Genomic DNA, 17888 nt, shown 5'->3' with positions numbered 1-17888 from the left:
CTCCTTTTCTCTCCTCTTCCCTTCTCTCTCTTCCCTCCATCCTACTTCCTTCCCTCAGCCCACCAAGCCTTTGTACAGAGCAGAGATAAAACACAGGCGTGGCATTTCAAACCCAGCATGGGAATGTGGCCTGGTAATTAGCCAGGAAGTGACACGCTTTCATTGAGGGCTCCCCCCCGATCTCCCTTCTCTCCCCTCTTCCCTGCCTTATTCCCCGTGGCGAGCATAAGAACAGAAAGATCAGGGGACACGTTTGAAGCCACCGTGTTTTTTTCCCCGTTGCTAAATACCAGCTTACCGTTTCTCTCTGGCGAAGGTTAAGAGAGGAGAGAGGGATAGTGTTATGGGTGGAGAGCAGAGGGGGATGGTGTTAACTTTGTGTTGGGAGGTCATTCTAGAACACTGTGACCAGGTCTTGTTGAGGTCGCTGTTGAAAGCTTTTCTGCCGTGGGTGTGTCGATCACACAGCTGTGTGTCTGTACACCCAGACCAACAATCAAGCAGTCTCTTCATCCATTCAATCATCTCTGGGGACGGCAGTTAGCCTAGCGTTTAAGAGCATCGGGCCAGTAACGGAAAGGTTGCTTGTTTGAAACCCCAAGCCGATTGTTGATGTGCCCTTGAGCAAGGCACTTAATCATAATTGCTCCTGCAAGTCCATTTTCTTAATTCCTACATCTAACCCTCTCTCTGTCCTTCATCCATCTTTTCATGGTTCCCTCCAATCTGTTACATTTCTCACACCACCCTTAATTATTCATCCATCCTTCCATGTCTTTTCTCCATCCTTTTCATTAACCTCTTTCATATCCTTGTCCATCCCTCTCACCAATCCCTTACATCTCTCCCACCTACTCCATTCCTTCCTCCAACCCCCTTCATCTCTCTCTCTCCCTCTCTCTCCCTCTCTCCACCCCCTTGTCCTCCAAATAGATATGTGTTCCTATTTGTTTCCCACTGTGTTAAACTGGCCTCTGAATCATCATTCCCACCAAATACATCTTCCACTATCAGCCAAAGCCAGAGAGGAGGAGGTAATACGACTGCATCCACAGACTGAGTCCATCCCCAATCAAATACAACTAACGTATAAATGTCATGCAATATGATGATGATGATTATTGGGGGGAATGAAAGAGATGAGAGATTATGGTTTGTGAGGACTGTGACTGGGATTTCTGTGGACTGTGATTGTGGCTAGTGAGGACTGATGTGCCAGGCTGACTGAAGTCCTAATCTGACCCCTTGGTGGATAGGAAGGAGTTTAAAGACTCTTTATCACATCCCATCACAGAGCTTGGTCTTCGTGGAGGGTCAAAGAAACATCATTTAGACACCCACTATCGCAGATTGTTCTGAAATGGTTTCTGTTAGAAACAGATGAGTAGCATTCCTGCAACATTATTTTGTTGAAATATAATTAGATCTCTGAGAAATTAAGCTAATTGATGGCCACTTTAATTTATAAGATGCAGCTAATATTAAATAAATGTGGTACCTAGCATCCGATATGGGCCAAACTGTTTTCTAACAATGAGTTAGACATGAGGAATCCAAAGAAATGTTCAAAAGCCACCCTTGGACCCAATCCCACCCCAGCATGTCTGTCTGACAAGTAGTATGGAGCTGCAGCTCGGAGTTTTGTTTCTTCATCCTATGTAATGTATTCCCAGTTAATTTGGTGATCCCCCCTGTTCATAGAAATGAGTCATTTGAAATTATGTTTACAGTTGAATTTGAAAATTTACATACCACTTATGTTGGAGTCATTAAATGTTGTTTTTCAACTACTCCACACATTTCTTGTTAACAAACTATAGTTTTGGTAAGTCAATTAGGACATCTACTTTGTGCATAACACAAGTCATTTTTCACACATTGGTTTAAAGACAGATTATTTCACTTGTAATTCACTGTATCACAATTCCAGTGGGTCAGACGTTTACATACACTAAGTTGACTGTGCCTTTAAGCAGCTTGGAAAATTTTAAAAAATGATGTCATGGCTTTAGAAGCTTCTGATAGGCTAATTGACATAATTTGAGTCAATTGGAGGTGGACCTGTCGATGTATTTCAAGTCCTACCTTCAGACTCGGTGGCTCTTTGCTTGACATCATGCGAAAATCAAAAGAAATCAGCCAAGACCTTAGCAAAAGAATTGTAGACCTCCACAAGTCTGATTCATCCTTGGGAACAATTTCCAAACGCCTGAAGGTACCACGTTCATCTGTACAAACAATAGTAAGGAAGTATAAACACCATGGGACCACGCAGCCGTCATGGCGCTCAGGAAGGAGACACGTTATGTTTCCTGGAGTAGAATGTATTTTGGTGTGGAAAGTGTAAATCAATCCCAGAACAACAGCAAAGGACTTTGTGAAGATGCTGGAGGAAACAGGTACAAAAGTTTCTATAGCCACAGTAAAACCAGTCCTATATCGACATAACCTGCAAGGCCGCTCAGCAAGGAAGAAGCCACTGCTTCAAAACCACCATAAAAAAGTAAGAGTATGGTTTGCAACTGCACATGGGGACAAAGATCATACTTTTTGGAGAAATGTCCTCTGGTCTGATGAAACAAAAATAGAACTGTTTGGCCATGATGGACATCGTTATGTTTGGAGGAAAAAGGGGGAGGCTTGCAAGCCGAAGAACACCATCCTAACCGTGAAACACGGGGGTGGCAATATCATGTTGTGGGGGTGCTTTGTTGCAGGAGGGACTGGTGCACTTCACAAAATAGATGGCAACACGAGGCTGGAAAATTATGTGGATATATTGAACCAACTTCTCAAGACATCAGTCAGGAAATTCAAGCTTGGTCGCAAATGGGTCTTCCAAATGGTCAATGACGCCAAGCATATTTCCAAAGTTGTGGAAAAATGGCTTAAGGACAACAAAGTCAAGGTCTTGGAGTGGCCATCACAAAGCCCTGACCTCAATCATATAGACAATTCGTGGGCAGAACTGAGAAAGCGTGTGCGAGCAAGGATGCCAGCAAACCTGATTCAGTTACACCAGCTCTGTCAGGAGGAATGGGCCAAAATTATCCCAATTTATTGTGGGAAGCTTGTGGAAGGTTAACCAAAATATTTGACCCCAGTTAAACAATTTAAAGGCAATGCTACCAAATACTAATTGAGTGTATGTAAACTTCTGACCCACTGGGAATGTGATGAAAGAAATAAAAGCTGAAATAAATTATTCTCTCTACTATTATTCTGACATTTCACATTCTTAAAATAAAGTGGTAATCCTAACTGACCCAAAATAGGGAATTTTTTCTTGGATTAAATGTCAGGAATTGTGAAACACTGAGTTTAAATGTATTTGGCTAAGGTGTATGCAAACTTCCGACTTCAACTTTATGTCCGATCCTACATCTTAATGTTACCAGGTTCTGAGCATTAGATTGTCCTGTTCCATTTTACTTATTTTTTAACATTAGAACTGCTGGGCCTCGAGGGATTCCCCTTCAAACTAATGAGCAGTCATTCTGACTACAACATTGTAACAGTGTATTTAATACATTTCATATATGCTATCACTAAAATAATAATTTGTTTGTGTTCATGAATGTGTTTTAAAATGTAGGTAACATTAGAATATACAGTACCAGTCAAGAGTTTGGACACACCTACTCATTCAAGGGTTTTTCTTTATTTTTACAATTTTCTACATTGTAGAATAATAGTGAAGACATCAAAACTATGAAATAACGCATATGTAGTAATCAAAAAAGTGTTCAACAAATCAAAAAACATGTTATATTCTTTAAAGTAGCCACCCTTTGCCTTGATGACAGCTTTGCACACTCTTGGCATTCTCTCAACCAGCATCACCTGGAATGTTTTTCCATCAGTCTTGAAGGAGTTCCCACATATGCTGAGCACTTGTTGGCTGCTTTTCCTTCACTCTGCGGTCCAACTTATCCCAAACCATCTCAATTTGGTTGAGCCTGGGTGATTTTTGGAAGCCAGGTCACCTGATGCAGCACTCCATCACTCTCCTTCTTAGTCAAATAGCCCTTAAACAGCCTGGAGGTGTGTTGGATCATTGTCCTGTTGAAAAACAAATGATAGTCCCACTAAGCGCAAACCAGATGGGATGCCTTATCGCTACAGAATGCTGTGGTAGACATGCTGGTTAAGTGTGCCATAACCTGTGGAACCCCTCCGCAACAGCCAGTGAAAGTGCAGGGCAACAAATTCAAAACAACAAAAATGTCATAATTAAAATTCAGCAAGCATACAAGTATTTTACACCATTTTAAAGATACAATTCTCGTTAATCCATCCACAGTGTGTGATTTCAAAAAGGATTTACAGCGAAAGCACGACAAAAGATTGTTAGGTCACCACCAAGACAGTAAAAACACAGCCATTTTTCCAGCCAAAGAGAGGAGTCACAAAAAGCAGAAATGGAGAGAAAATGAATCACTAACCTTTGATCTTCATCAGATTACACTTAAATGACTTCTTATTACACAATACATGTATGCTTTGTTTGATAAAGTTCATATTTATATTAAAAAATCGGAGTTTACATTGCCGCGTTACATTCAGTAGTTCTAAAACATGCGGTGATTGTGCAGAGAGTCACATCAATTTACAGAAATACTCATAATAAACATTGATAAAGATACGACTATTATACATGGAACTTCAGATGAACTTCTCCTTAATGCAACCGCTGTGTCAGATTTAAAAAAAACTTTACGGAGAAAGCCAACCATGCAATAATCTGTGTAGCCTTTAGACAACGAAGCAGCCAAAAAGACACTATATTGGGTAGTCAACATTACTCAGAAATAGCATTTGAAATATTCACTTACCTTTGATGATCTTCATCAGAATGAACTCCCAGGAATCCCAGTTCCACCACCATGCAAGACCACTCATTCAAAGAGCTCTTATGAGCCCCTCCTTTAGAGTAGAATCCTCAAAACAGGTTCTAAATACTGTTGACATCTAGTGGAAGCCTTGGGAAGTGAAACATAACTAATATCACACTGTATCTTCAATGGGGGCCGAGTTGAAAAACTACAAACCTCAGATTTCCCACTTCCTGGTTGGATTTTTCTCAGGTGTTTGCCTGCCATATGAGTTCTGTTATACTCACAGACATCATTCAAACCGTTTTAGAAACTTCAGAGTGTTTCTATCCAAATTTACTAATTATATGCATATTCAAGCTTTTACGGCTGAGTCATAGGCAGCTTAATTTGGGCACGTTTTTCATCCAAGCTACCCAATACTGCCCCCTACCCCAAAGAAGTTAACCAGCATGCTCAAATTTATTTATATGACCCTTCGTACATCAGCTGATATCTCAAAGTGCTGTACAGAAACCCAGCCTAAAACCCCAAACAGCAAGCAATGCAGGTGTAGAAGCACGGTGGCTAGGAAAAACTCCCTAGAAAGGCCAAAACCTAGGAAGAAACCTAGAGAGGAACCAGGCTATATGGGGTGGCCAGTCCTCTTCTGGCTGTGCCGGGTGGAGATTATAACAGAACATGGCCAAGATGTTAAAATGTTCATAAATGACCAGCATGGTCGAATAATAATAAGGCAGAACAGTTGAAACTGGCCACCCCACATATGCTCTCGGATGCATGGTGATCATTGCAGAAACGTTCCTTCTTCTTGCCTTGCATTGGTATAGTGTGAGTTTTGTCTTGTCATTCTTTCATCACCATTTTGGAGTACAATGGCTGTGCAGGTGTCTTATTTTGCACAGAGGGATGCTAGGCTCGCTTTATTTGCCAGCAACTTGTTCGCCAATGACGGTGAAGAAATTGTCCATGGTGACTTTTCTCCCCTTGCCAACATAAGTTTCCAACAAGCCTCATCACCACATTCTCCGACACTCGCTCACCTGCTGCCCAACGTGGATGTTTTCCCAGCTATGGAAAGCCATTCAGCATGTACTTGGTGTCGATGTCAGTGGCTAACCAACACTTAATTCCAAACCTGTCGCGTTTGCTCGCAATGTATTGCGTAAAGCCACAACGTGTTTTTGCTGGGAACAATTGTTCATCGACAGTGATGTTCGTTCCTGGTTTGTAACATGCAATGCTGTTCTGTACAAACTTCTTCCAACCGTTTTCAGGCGTCGCATTCTCATTTCTTTGTCATCAAAACGGACGATCTCTCTCAAGGTATCCCATTGTCATGGTTTCTCCAAAGAATGGTATCCTATACATGTATGACCAGAAGCTCACCATACTGCATATACACGCTCTTTCCACCAAATGCTCCACAGACATACAGGATTGGAATGAACGCTTCCAGCTCATCAACAGAGACAGATCCCAGGCAGTGTTTCCTTGCACCACAGTTATGGTACAGTCTCTGATGTGTTGTAGCATGTAACATTAAAAAAAAAAACGAAAGCTGGCGAGTGTGTTGCTGATGTTGGTTTTTTTTGCTTGATGCGGTAGGGCTTGCTCTCTCGGTGACGACATGTCGTGCCGTTGTCATCGGTGTATTCTTTCCAAATGGTGCCATCCCTCCCTCTTTCCTGTCTCACGGTTTCATTTGGGTGGTGGAGCGAGCGCCTGCTCAGTGCGCACTGTTCTGGATTTTTTTTTTGCGTTTAGGCCTCGGAGGTGCTGGTTATTCAAGTCGAGGCTCAGAATCAGAAAAATAGTCATCAGAGATGTCAGGATTAATTTGTTCCCCACCATCTGAGATATTCTCATTCAGATCTTGTAGCGGTGCTAACGCAGCATATGCATCCATTCGTCTTGGTTATCTTGCCATTCTACATTATGCAGGCTCTCACTGTGTTCTCCAAGTAGGTCAGAGTAGACTGATAAAATTGCTTGGATTTGGTGGACTGATATAGGGTACATACCGTGTTGAGATTTATAATTAGAATATACCAATACAATAGAATGGCCTGCCCTATTCTTCATTCACAGTTGGTGATTCCATAATTATATTTTCACTTCCCCTCACTCATCAACTCACCTATTCTCCCCCTTTATCACCCATCGTACTTTACTTCATTTTATTTCATCTGTTATGTGTGAAATACATTTTGGTTTTAGGTTCAGTTTCGAGGCAATTATTGGGGTGAATATCAACTGGGCACTGCACTTTCCAATGTCGGGAGAATGAGTGGAGCCCTACTGTCGGAAAACCATTCAAATACTGACATGCCCTCCTAAAACTGGTTATAACTCCAGTTCTGTTGTGATAAAAAAAAATGATTCTAACAATGGCAGTGTGTTTATATAGACTTATTTAGGAAAAGTTTGAAAATAAAATACATTAATGAGCTGTCAAAATGACTGCTTTAGCAGTTCTAGTGTTAAAGAATGTTAAAGGGATACTTCACCTAAATGACTAAATTACATATTGGTTTCCTTACCCTATAAGCAGTCTATGGAAAAGGTATGACAGCACCATGCAATGTTTTTGTTGTCCACTGTTTCAAATGCTACATTTTTAGCATTTGTGGAACAAATTCAATGGTACCTATATTAACGTACAAGCATGTCCAAATCATCCTGAAGTATCAAAACATGTATTGTGTAACTCAATAATGTTCCTCATAGATGATTTGTATATGTAGCACTGAAATGCTAATATACTGTGGGTATTGACTTGCATTGTATTTGTGCCATAAATGCTAGAAAGTTAGCATTTTAAACAGTCTCCAGGTAAACAAAACCAAAGCATGGGTTGCTGTTAGACCTTGTCCATAAACTGCTTACATGGTAAGGAAAGCAATATGTAATTTTGTAATTTGGGAGAACTGTCCCTTTAACATTGATTTGGGGGAGGTTCTTAAAAAAAAAACACCTAAAAGTAGGAACACCACCGTCTAGTGGTCAGAACCTGGTAATATCAGCATGCAGGATGGGACATAAAACTAACAAATTGAATGACCAATTTCTCTTATCAGGGAAAGAAAGACATCACCAGATTCATTACATAGGATGAAGAAACAAAACGCCGAGCCTCAGCTCCATACTACTTGTCAGACATAGAGAACTGATACGGTATACTAGTTGTTAGGGATGGTGTGGGGGTTCTGTGGGTTGACAATTTCTTTGGATTCGTTATGTCCTACTTACTAACCAAGTTTCCATCCACAGTTTTTATGCGATTAAAGTCAAACCGTATAAAGCAAAACCCAAGACAACTGTGATGACAACAGGAAGTTTTGGTAGCATTTTTATAAATGCTGACACATCATTTGTTTGTTCGACATGCTGGGATCTTTTTGTGTCTGTAAAGCAATAATGAACTAAATGGCGGTGGAAACGTGCTTATGTGCAAATATTGATGTAATAACATGATATCGACGTAAACTTGGAGTCACTCGACGATATGGTGTGTGGTCCTCCCAATATGTCTCGTGAAAGCATGCAGTTTTAGGCTACCGATGAAATAACTTATGATAAACTTCACAGGGAGGTGAAAGTGCACAGTGATCTTGATGCGCCTTTCCGACAAATATTGAGTCTGATTCTGGTGACGGGGTGATCAATGCTTGACTGCCGTTTGACAAATACAAATATTCTCACTATTATCTATAATAATCTATAATCTATAATCTATAATCTATAATAATCTCATCATGTAGACGAGCCTTTTGTATATACACTGTATATATACAAAAGTATGTGGACACCCCTTCAAATGAGTGAATTCGGCTATTTCAGCCACACCTGCTGCTGACAGGAGTATAAAATGGATCACGCAGACATGCAATCTCCATATACATACATTTGCAGTAGAATGGCCTCAGTGAAGAGCTCAGTGACTTTCAATGTGGTGCTGTCATAGGATGCCACCTTTCCAACAAGTCAGTTCGGCAAATTTCTACCCTGCTAGAGCTGCCCCGGAGCAACAATGGCTCAGCCACAAAGTGGTAGGCCACACAAGCTCACAGAACGGGACCACCAAGTGCTGAAGCGCGCAGTGCGTACAAATCATCTGTCCTTGGTTGCAGGACTCACTGCCTCTGGAACCTGCCTCTGGAAACAACGTCAGCACAATGCCAAGTGTCGGCTGGGGTGGTGTAAAGCTTGGGGTCCTGAGCAGTGGAAATGCGTTCTCTGGAGTGATGAATCACGCTTCCCCATATGGCAGACCCAACCGCCAAATCTGGGTTTGGCGGATGCCAGGAGAGCACTGGCGAACGCTACCTACCTGCGTTAGTGCCAACTCTGAAGTTTGGTGGGGGAGGAATAATGGTCTGGGGCTGTTTTTCATGGTTCGAGCTATGCCCCTTAGTTACAGTGAAGGGAAATCTTAACACTACAGCATACAAAGACATTCTAGACGACTCTGTACTTCCAACTTTGTGGCAACAGTTTGGGGAAGGCCTTTTCTGATTCAGCATGACAATGCCCCAGTGTACAAACCAAGGTCCATACAGAAATGTTTTGTCGAGATCAGTATGGAAAAACTTGACTGGCCTTCACAGAGCCCTGACCTTTACCCCATCGAAAACCTTTGGGATGAATTTGAACGCCGACTGCAAGCACGGCCTAATCCCCCGACATTGGTGACCTCACTAATGCTTTTATGGCTGAATGGAAGCAATGTTCCAACAGCTAGTGGAAAGCCTTCCCAGAAGAGTGGAGGCTGTTATCGCTGCAAAGGGGGCACCAACTCCATATTAATGGCCATGATTTTGGAATGAGATGTTCAATGAGCATGTGTCCACATACTTTTGGTCCTGTGGTTTATTGTCTTAGTGTACATTTTAGAATATTCGCATGAAAATCTGTTGTCATTTGGGTGAAAACCTAGCTATAGTTAGGAAAAAGTGTTGTCCAAATCCGATGTGAGGTACTATATTTATTGAACATTATATGAATCCGATATATTAAAATTGTCAGTTTGGTTGCAATCAATTAGCGTAATTTCTCAGATTTCAAATTACATTAAAAAATATATATATATAATGTTTCAGGAATGCTTACCTGTTTCTAACCACAGGAATTGTTTCATAACAATCTGAGATGGTGGGCGCCATGGCTTGCTGAAATGACATGGAACAACTCTGGAGTCACTGTCTGTTTGTCAGGCTGCTGTGGTGGTGGTGGAGGAGGACTCAAACCAAACAGACACACAGTGAAACTGAAAGATTCCCACTGTCCCCATGTGGTGATTTGCACTGTGGTTTGGCAAGAGATGAAATAAGGAAAATCTTTGATATTTCATGATGACTTGTTTTACAGTGCACTTCATGCGGATGTCTTCTTTGTTTCGTGATTTACAGTAAATGTGTATGGCGTTGAGTTTCAACATTTCAACATTTTCTGAAAACCCCTGTGAACTATGGGAACGTTTCCAGAATTTTGCATGCCTTGAATGAAGTGGAGATACTTCCTGAAGTGTTTATTATGGTGTTAATTCTATTTGCACACATTTGCACACTAGTGTTGTTGTGGTTGTGTATCTGAGCTGCAGGGGGAGACGAAAATCTTGAAGCTGAAGAACCTTCGTCCTCAGGACTACGCCAACTACAGCTGCATCGCTTCTGTTAGGAACGTCTGTGGAATTTCCGACCGAAACATTGTCTTCAAACTCACCAACAAGACAGGTTAGTCTACAAACTCACCAACAAGACAGGTTAGTCGTCAAACTCACCAACAAGACAGGTTAGTCGTCAAACTCACCCACAAGACAGGTTAGTCGTCAAACTCACCCACAAGACAGGTTAGTCGTCAAACTCACCCACAAGACAGGTTAGTCTTCAAACTCACCCACAAGACAGGTTAGTCTTCAAACTCACCCACAAGACAGGTTAGTCTTCAAACTCACCCACAAGACAGGTTAGTCTTCAAACTCACCCACAAGACAGGTTAGTCTTCAAACTCACCCACAAGACAGGTTAGTCTTCAAACTCACCCACAAGACAGGTTAGTCTTCAAACTCACCCACAAGACAGGTTAGTCTTCAAACTCACCCACAAGACAGGTTAGCCTTCAAACTCACCCACAAGACAGGTTAGCCTTCAAACTCACCCACAAGACAGGTTAGTCTTCAAACTCACCCACAAGACATGCACCGTAAGGTTTATCAGAAAACAGCAAATCTCCATCCTCTTCTTCTTCCTCTCCAGCGTCTCCCTCCATTAAGCTGCTGGTGGAGGATCCCATCGTGGTGAACCCTGGCCAGACGGTGTCCCTGGTGTGTATCACTACGGGTGGGGAGCCCAACCCCACGCTGAGCTGGGTCAGCAGCTCTGACAGCCTGCCTGAGAAGAGCGTGGTGAAGGGTGGAACACTCACCCTGCCAGCCATCACTTCAGATGAGGCTGGGGTCTACAGCTGTGTGGCCAGTAACAACGTGGGCAATCCAGCCAAGAAATCTACCACAATAGTGGTCAGAGGTGAGAGGGGAGCAGGAGTGGGTGTTTATTGTAGGTGGAGTGTGCAATACATATATTGTAGAATCCTTAGAAGAGCACTGTCAGCCTTGTCAAGGGTCCCGACCTCTAGGTAAAATGACTTACTGTATGTAATGGACTGACAGAGGCAAGGTCAGAGATTTTAGTCCCGCTTAGGCCGCTCATGGTCTATTTCTTTATGAGCTAATCCGATTTTCAACATTCAAGTGAAATTTTTATTTATTTTTTTATTTCACCTTTATTTAACCAGGGAGGCTAGTTGAGAATAAGTTCTAATTTGCAACTGCGACCTGGCCAAGATAAAGCATAGCAGTGTGAACAGACAACACTGAGTTACACATGGAGTAAACAATTAACAAGTCAATAACACAGTAGGAAAAAAAGGGGGGAGTCTATATACATTGTGTGCAAAAGGCATGAGGAGGTAGGCGAATAATTACAATTTTGCAGATTAACACTGGAGTGATAAATTATCAGATGGTCATGTACAGGTAGAGATATTGGTGTGCAAAAGAGCAGAAAAGTAAATAAATAAAAACAGTATGGGGATGAGGTAGGTAAAAATGGGTGGGCTATTTACCAATAGACTATGTACAGCTGCAGCGATCGGTTAGCTGCTGAGATAGCAGATGTTTGAAGTTGGTGAGGGAGATAAAAGTATCCAACTTCAGCGATTTTTGCAATTCGTTCCAGTCACAGGCAGCAGAGAACTGGAATGAAAGGCGGCCAAATGAGGTGTTGGCTTTAGGGATGATCAGTGAGATACACCTGCTGGAGCGCGTGCTACGGATGGGTGTTGCCATCGTGACCAGTGAACTGAGATAAGGCGGAGCTTTAAAGGAATGGTTATTAATATGGTTACTTGTTTCTTTTGCTGCTACAGAGTTAATACAGTGTGTGAGCATTGTTTCACTACAATTGACATATCTCACTTTTGATGTTGCATTAGGAAAGCTGTATTGCCTGTACGATCCTGCAATACACGGTGCTATAGTTGGAGACACATTGAGAGCATATCAACATATTCCATACAGTGTTACGACTTCTGTGCAATAAACTGTAGGGTGAAGCCAATATCATGGGGATGCATGTGAAACCACTCATTAAAGATACTTATTAACGGCCAATTAGAGTCATTAAGCCATGGCAGTCAAGCTGAAGGCACTACAGGCTGTTTGACAATCAACTGGGATGAAGACTTAGCGTCCAAGTCTCTTCCCCTCAAGGTAATTGACACACGAAGAAGCTAATAATTGCAGACTTGCCTTTGGGAGCAGCCAATGTGTTAAGGATTTAGTGTCCAAGGCTCTTTCCCTCAAGGTAATTCATACATGGAACAGCCAATATTATAGACTTGCCTTTGGAAGAGCCATTGGTTCTCCGGCCGTATAGTAGGATGAGACATTTAAATGTTTGATTTATATAGTGTGAGTCTTAAGTGTTGTGGTGAGTTGAGTGAAGACTGTGTTGCCGGAGAAACTGGGATGAACTCAGTGAAGTAGGACAAGCACTTAGCACAGTTCATTTGGTCATGCTGAATATGACAGCTGGTTAGGATTGTGGTGGTGGTGTGTGTGTGGGCATGTACGTGTGTGTATGAGCATGCATATTTTGTGTGTGTGTGTGTGTGTGTGTGTGTGTGTGAACAGATATTACACAGTATATGTGTTACTATATTTTTAAAGTATGTATATTTGTTTACACATGTTTGTGTGTCTTTTTGTTGATCACACTCTAGTCCTTGAGAAGCCCTCTCGTGCGGGTGTTGCCAAAGGGACTGTCTGTGTTTTCCACAGATCTGTTGTCAGCAGATGGTGGCGTTTCTGACCATGCTGTCCCACCAGCCTTGCTGGCTCGCCATTTGGCTCTCCCCCTCCTACAGTGCTGTTTGTATGTGTGTGTGTGTGTGTTTGGCTTGCCCCCTGGTACAGCTCAGCATGCTGTTGGTTCACCGCAGCTCTACTACCATGTTCTTTTCATGGATGAAAGGAAGGAGACATGTCTGTAAATGCAGGTCAATACCCTGTGTTTTTAGTCCAGATCACAATGTTTTGCAACAAAAGGATACTTTAGTGACACAATGACCTGGACAATGAGATCTATTCTCCACCTCTGTCAACACTTAGTTTGTTTGTTAGTGTGTGTGTGTGTGTGTGTGTGTGTGTGTGTGTGTGTGTGTGTGTGTGTGTGTGTGTGTGTGTGTGTGTGTGTGTGTGTGTGAATTGTTCTCTACACCGATTTATCAAACGTGAAGCGACAGCATGCAGTGAGAGGAACATCTAAGAGACATTGCCTTGCGTTCATTTGCTTTTCCCCCACCAATACCATTTACACACCTAGTACTGTAGCTACGTTTCCTAGTACTGTAGCTACGTTTCCTAGCACTGTAGCTACGTTTCCTAGCACTGTAGCTACGTTTCCTAGCACTGTACCTACGTTTCCTAGTACTGTAGCTACGCTTCCTAGCACTGTACCTACGTTTCCTAGTACTGTAGCTACGTTTCCTAGCACTGTACCTACGTTTCCTCCCTGTGCGTTCTTAAAACAGTGTGCTTTGCAGGTGTGTGATGTGGAGAAATGAGTGGTGCTGGAGGTATCAAACATTCAGAATCAAATGATGTTCTGCTGTTGTCTCGCCTGACAATTCCTCCAGGACTTTCTTCCTTCCAAATGACTCCAAATGAGACATCAGCCATTTAAGTCATCGAACACACAGCAACTCACACACACAGGCAACCCCTCCACAACACACACAGGCTCTACACTCTCTGTGAGGGGGTTCTGTCTTATTAATAGCAGAGAAAAACTGCAATGGGATTCATAGTGAGCCTGCCTGCTGATGTTATTTAGGCTGTTGTTGAGAATTGTTAGGGGAAAACAAACCCCTCATGACGTGACTTGTAACAACCTGGACGCCAGCATGTAAATCAACATGTGAATGACTCAAATTTGCTCTGGAATACATTCTGGTTCGGAGCTGCATACATTTCCATTCATAAATGGCAAATGTAATGGTCTGGGTGAGTGGGCCTGGCAGACAGACTAGAGAGTTGGGCAGCGGCCTTCAGGACTGGGGTTATTTGTCAGTGTGTGTAAGTGTGGTTGTTTGTGTGTGTGTGTGTGTGAGTCCTGCTGGCCTGTGACTGAACTTGTCAAGTTCATTAGAGGTCAACCAAAAAGGTAATATACAGCACAACGGCCTGCCACTCGCCACATCCAAACATTGGCATATGTCAGTGTGTGTGAGCGTTAGCGTGTGGAGGCATGGCGTGAATGTGTGATAGTATGATGACAATCAGAGAGGGGTGTGTGTCTGTGGTCGGGGTCTGGGGTTGGACGGTGTGTGTGTGTCTGGCGGGGGTCTGTATGGCTGGGGTCTGGTGCTAATGTCTCTGTCCCCTCTATGTCTTTACCCTTGACTAATGTCCCCGAGAGGAGGTAGGTAAAGTAGAGGAGAGAGAGAGCCATCTGGCCCTGAGAGGACCGCTAAGCTAAACCTGCTGATTACCAGTGGGAGAGATGAATGGATGTATGGAGGCCATTGTGTGGTGCCAAATGAGAGATGGACAGACAGAGAGGGAGAGAGACTGGGGGCTAGAAATAGAGATATAGGTGTCAGTGTCATCTTGTCAGCCAGTCTTGAGGAGGGTTCAGGGATAGTGTGTGTCTGTCTCTCTGTGTGTATGTGAATTTGTGTGTGTGTGTACGTGCCTGTAATTGTGTCATTGTACCCACGTCAGGGGCATGTGTCCCCTCGTTAGATAAGCATCTCCCATGAGGGGGTATTGTAATCAGCCGTGTGACTCGAGTCCTCTATGGACCAAACCCCAAAATAGACTTCTTTCATTGTGTCATTATCTACTTATTCATGTTACAGGCCACCCATTATTATTCACCACAGCTACTGTACCACCATGGAGACTATTACACACACACACACACACACGCCTAAAGTCTAAAAGCCAGGGAGAATAGTACTCTCTTTACAGGCACAAGCACTTTGGCTACATAAAACACGCAAGAGGTTGCATCAAGATTCATATTCAAAGAGGTAAATAAAATCCAGGTAACTAGAAAGTATCCTATTCATCAGTGCCCTAGCTACAATGTAATCAGTGTAACCTCTTTAGATCATAGAAGAAAGAAAGAAATTGCGTGGCATTAGTGGAGTGCAGTAAGTGTTTAAACAGTTCCTTCCATTGTCTTTCTGATAATGCAGGGTAGAAAAGTATTCTGTAGAGCGCAGGTAGGAGTAAAGAGCTTTAAAAGAAAAGTCTTACTGGATACAGTATTCATTGATCATTTCTTTCTCTCCCGCACAACCATGGCTCTGGTTCTGTGACAGAAATGTTCAGAGCGGTGAAGAGAGCCAACTTCCAAAAGCCTTTTCATTAATAATGCATGGTGAATGTGTGTTTGTGCACGTTAACTTTCATTTTGTGCCTCGGTGCTCACGGCACTTAAACGCTTTTAACTACTGCAGTGAGCTAAATCAGGGTCACACAGTTTCTTGGTAGTCTTAAACAAATCTACTTTGACACAAAAGTATACACCTCACACACATGGTTATGGGCTTAGAAAAAAAGACACCTGTACCATGTCAGATATAGAGTTGAAGTCTATTCCATTTTGAGTTTGTATCCCAATATGACACTATATATACATCACAGAAGACTGAAATATAACAAAACTGAATAACATTCCAACCATGAGGTCACTAGAGGCCGATTTTGCCATTTGAATGCAGGAAAGGTCTACATTCAGTAAGTGTTTCCTGTTTCTGAGCTGTTTGTTGTATGCAGGCTCTCTCCTCTCCTCCAGCATGGTCTTGTAGACTACAATGAAACCTATTAAATTAAAATCTGAGACACAAAATTAGTATATTATGGCAAGAACAGCTCAAATAAGCAAAGAGAAGTGACAGTCCATCATTACTTTCAGACATGAAGGTCAGTCAATCCAGGTCAAGAACTTTGATTTTTATTTCAAGTGCAGTCACAAAAACCATCAAGCGCTATGATGAAACTGGCTCTCATGAGGAAAGGAAGTTACCTCTGCTGCAGAGGATAAGTTCATAAGAATGAACTGCACCTCCGATTGCAGCCCAAATAAATGCTTCACAGAGTTCAAATAAAAGACTGATCTCAACATCAACTGTTCAGAGAGAATTGCGTGAATCAAGCTTTCATGGTCGAATTGCTGCAAAGAAACCACTACTAAAGGAAGCCAATATGAAGAAGATACTTGCTTGGGCCAAGAAACATGAGCAATGGACATTAGACTGGTGGAAATCTGTCCTTTGGTCTGACGAGTACAAATTTGAGATTGTTGGTTCTAACCACCGTGTCTTTGTGAAACGCAGAGTAAGTGAATGGATGATCTCCGCATGTGTGGTTCCCACCGTGAAGCATGGAGGAGGAGGTATGGGGGTGCTTTGCTGGTGAGTCTGATTAATTTAAAATTCAAGGCACACCCTTGAATGAGTAGGTGTACCCAAACTTTTGACTGATACATACATGCATACATACATACATACATACATACATACATACATACATACATACATACATACATACATACATACATACATACATACATACATACATACATACATACAGTGGGGCAAAAAAGTATTTACTCAGCTACCAATTGTGCAAGTTCTCCCACTTAAAAAGATGAGAGGCCTGTAATTTTCATCATATATACACTTCAACTATGACAGACAAAATGAGGGGAAAGAAATACAGAAAATCAGATTGTAGGATTTCTTATGAATTTATTTGCAAATTATGTTGGAAAATAAGTCTTTGGTCACCTACAAACAAGCAAGATTTCTGGCTCTCACAGACCTGTACCTTCTTCTTTAAGAGGCTCCTCTGTCCTCCACTCGTTACCTGTATTAATGGCACCTGTTTGAATTTGTTATCAGTATAAAAGACACCTGTCCACAACCTCAAACAGTCACACTCCAAACTCCACTATGGCCAAGACCAAAGAGCTGTCGAAGGGCACCAGAAACAAAATTGTAGACCTGCACCAGGCTGGGAAGACTGAATCTGCAATAGGTAAGCAGCTTGGTTTGAAGAAATCAAATGTGGGAGCAATTATTAGGAAATGGAAGACATACAAGACCACTGATAATCTCCCTCGATCTGGGGCTCCACACAAGATCTCACCCCGTGGGGTCAAAATGATCACAAGAACGGTGAGCAGAAATCCCAGAACCACACGAGGGGACCTAGTGAATGACCTGCAGAGAGCCGGGACCAAAGCCTACCAAAGCCTACCATCAGTAACACACTACGCCGCCAGGGACTCAAATCCTGCAGTGCCAGACGTGTCCCCCTGCTTAAGCCAGTACATGCATACATACATACATACATACACACATACACACATACACACATACACACACATATATACATACACAAAAATAAATAACACAATATACTGTCCCTTCCCTCCCTCATCCTCTCATATCCCCTGTTGGCCAACATTCTTACTCCTG

General features: G+C 42.4%; 1 protein-coding gene across 1 annotated transcript in view; it reads left to right on the top strand.

The window, feature by feature from the left end:
- The window catches only part of LOC118398434 (MAM domain-containing glycosylphosphatidylinositol anchor protein 2-like), a 352144-nt gene that overhangs the window by 178536 nt on the left and 155720 nt on the right, over positions 1 to 17888 (top strand). Inside the window, exons 5-6 of the mRNA XM_052470749.1 lie at positions 10438 to 10570; positions 11093 to 11362. Coding sequence (XP_052326709.1) covers positions 10438 to 10570; positions 11093 to 11362 — 403 coding nt within the window. The remainder of the gene's footprint in view (positions 1 to 10437; positions 10571 to 11092; positions 11363 to 17888) is intronic.

This window comes from Oncorhynchus keta, chromosome 19 (assembly GCF_023373465.1).
Source record: "Oncorhynchus keta strain PuntledgeMale-10-30-2019 chromosome 19, Oket_V2, whole genome shotgun sequence".
Taxonomy (NCBI): Eukaryota; Metazoa; Chordata; class Actinopteri; order Salmoniformes; family Salmonidae; genus Oncorhynchus; species Oncorhynchus keta.
This window is presented reverse-complemented; position numbering and strand designations above follow the sequence as displayed.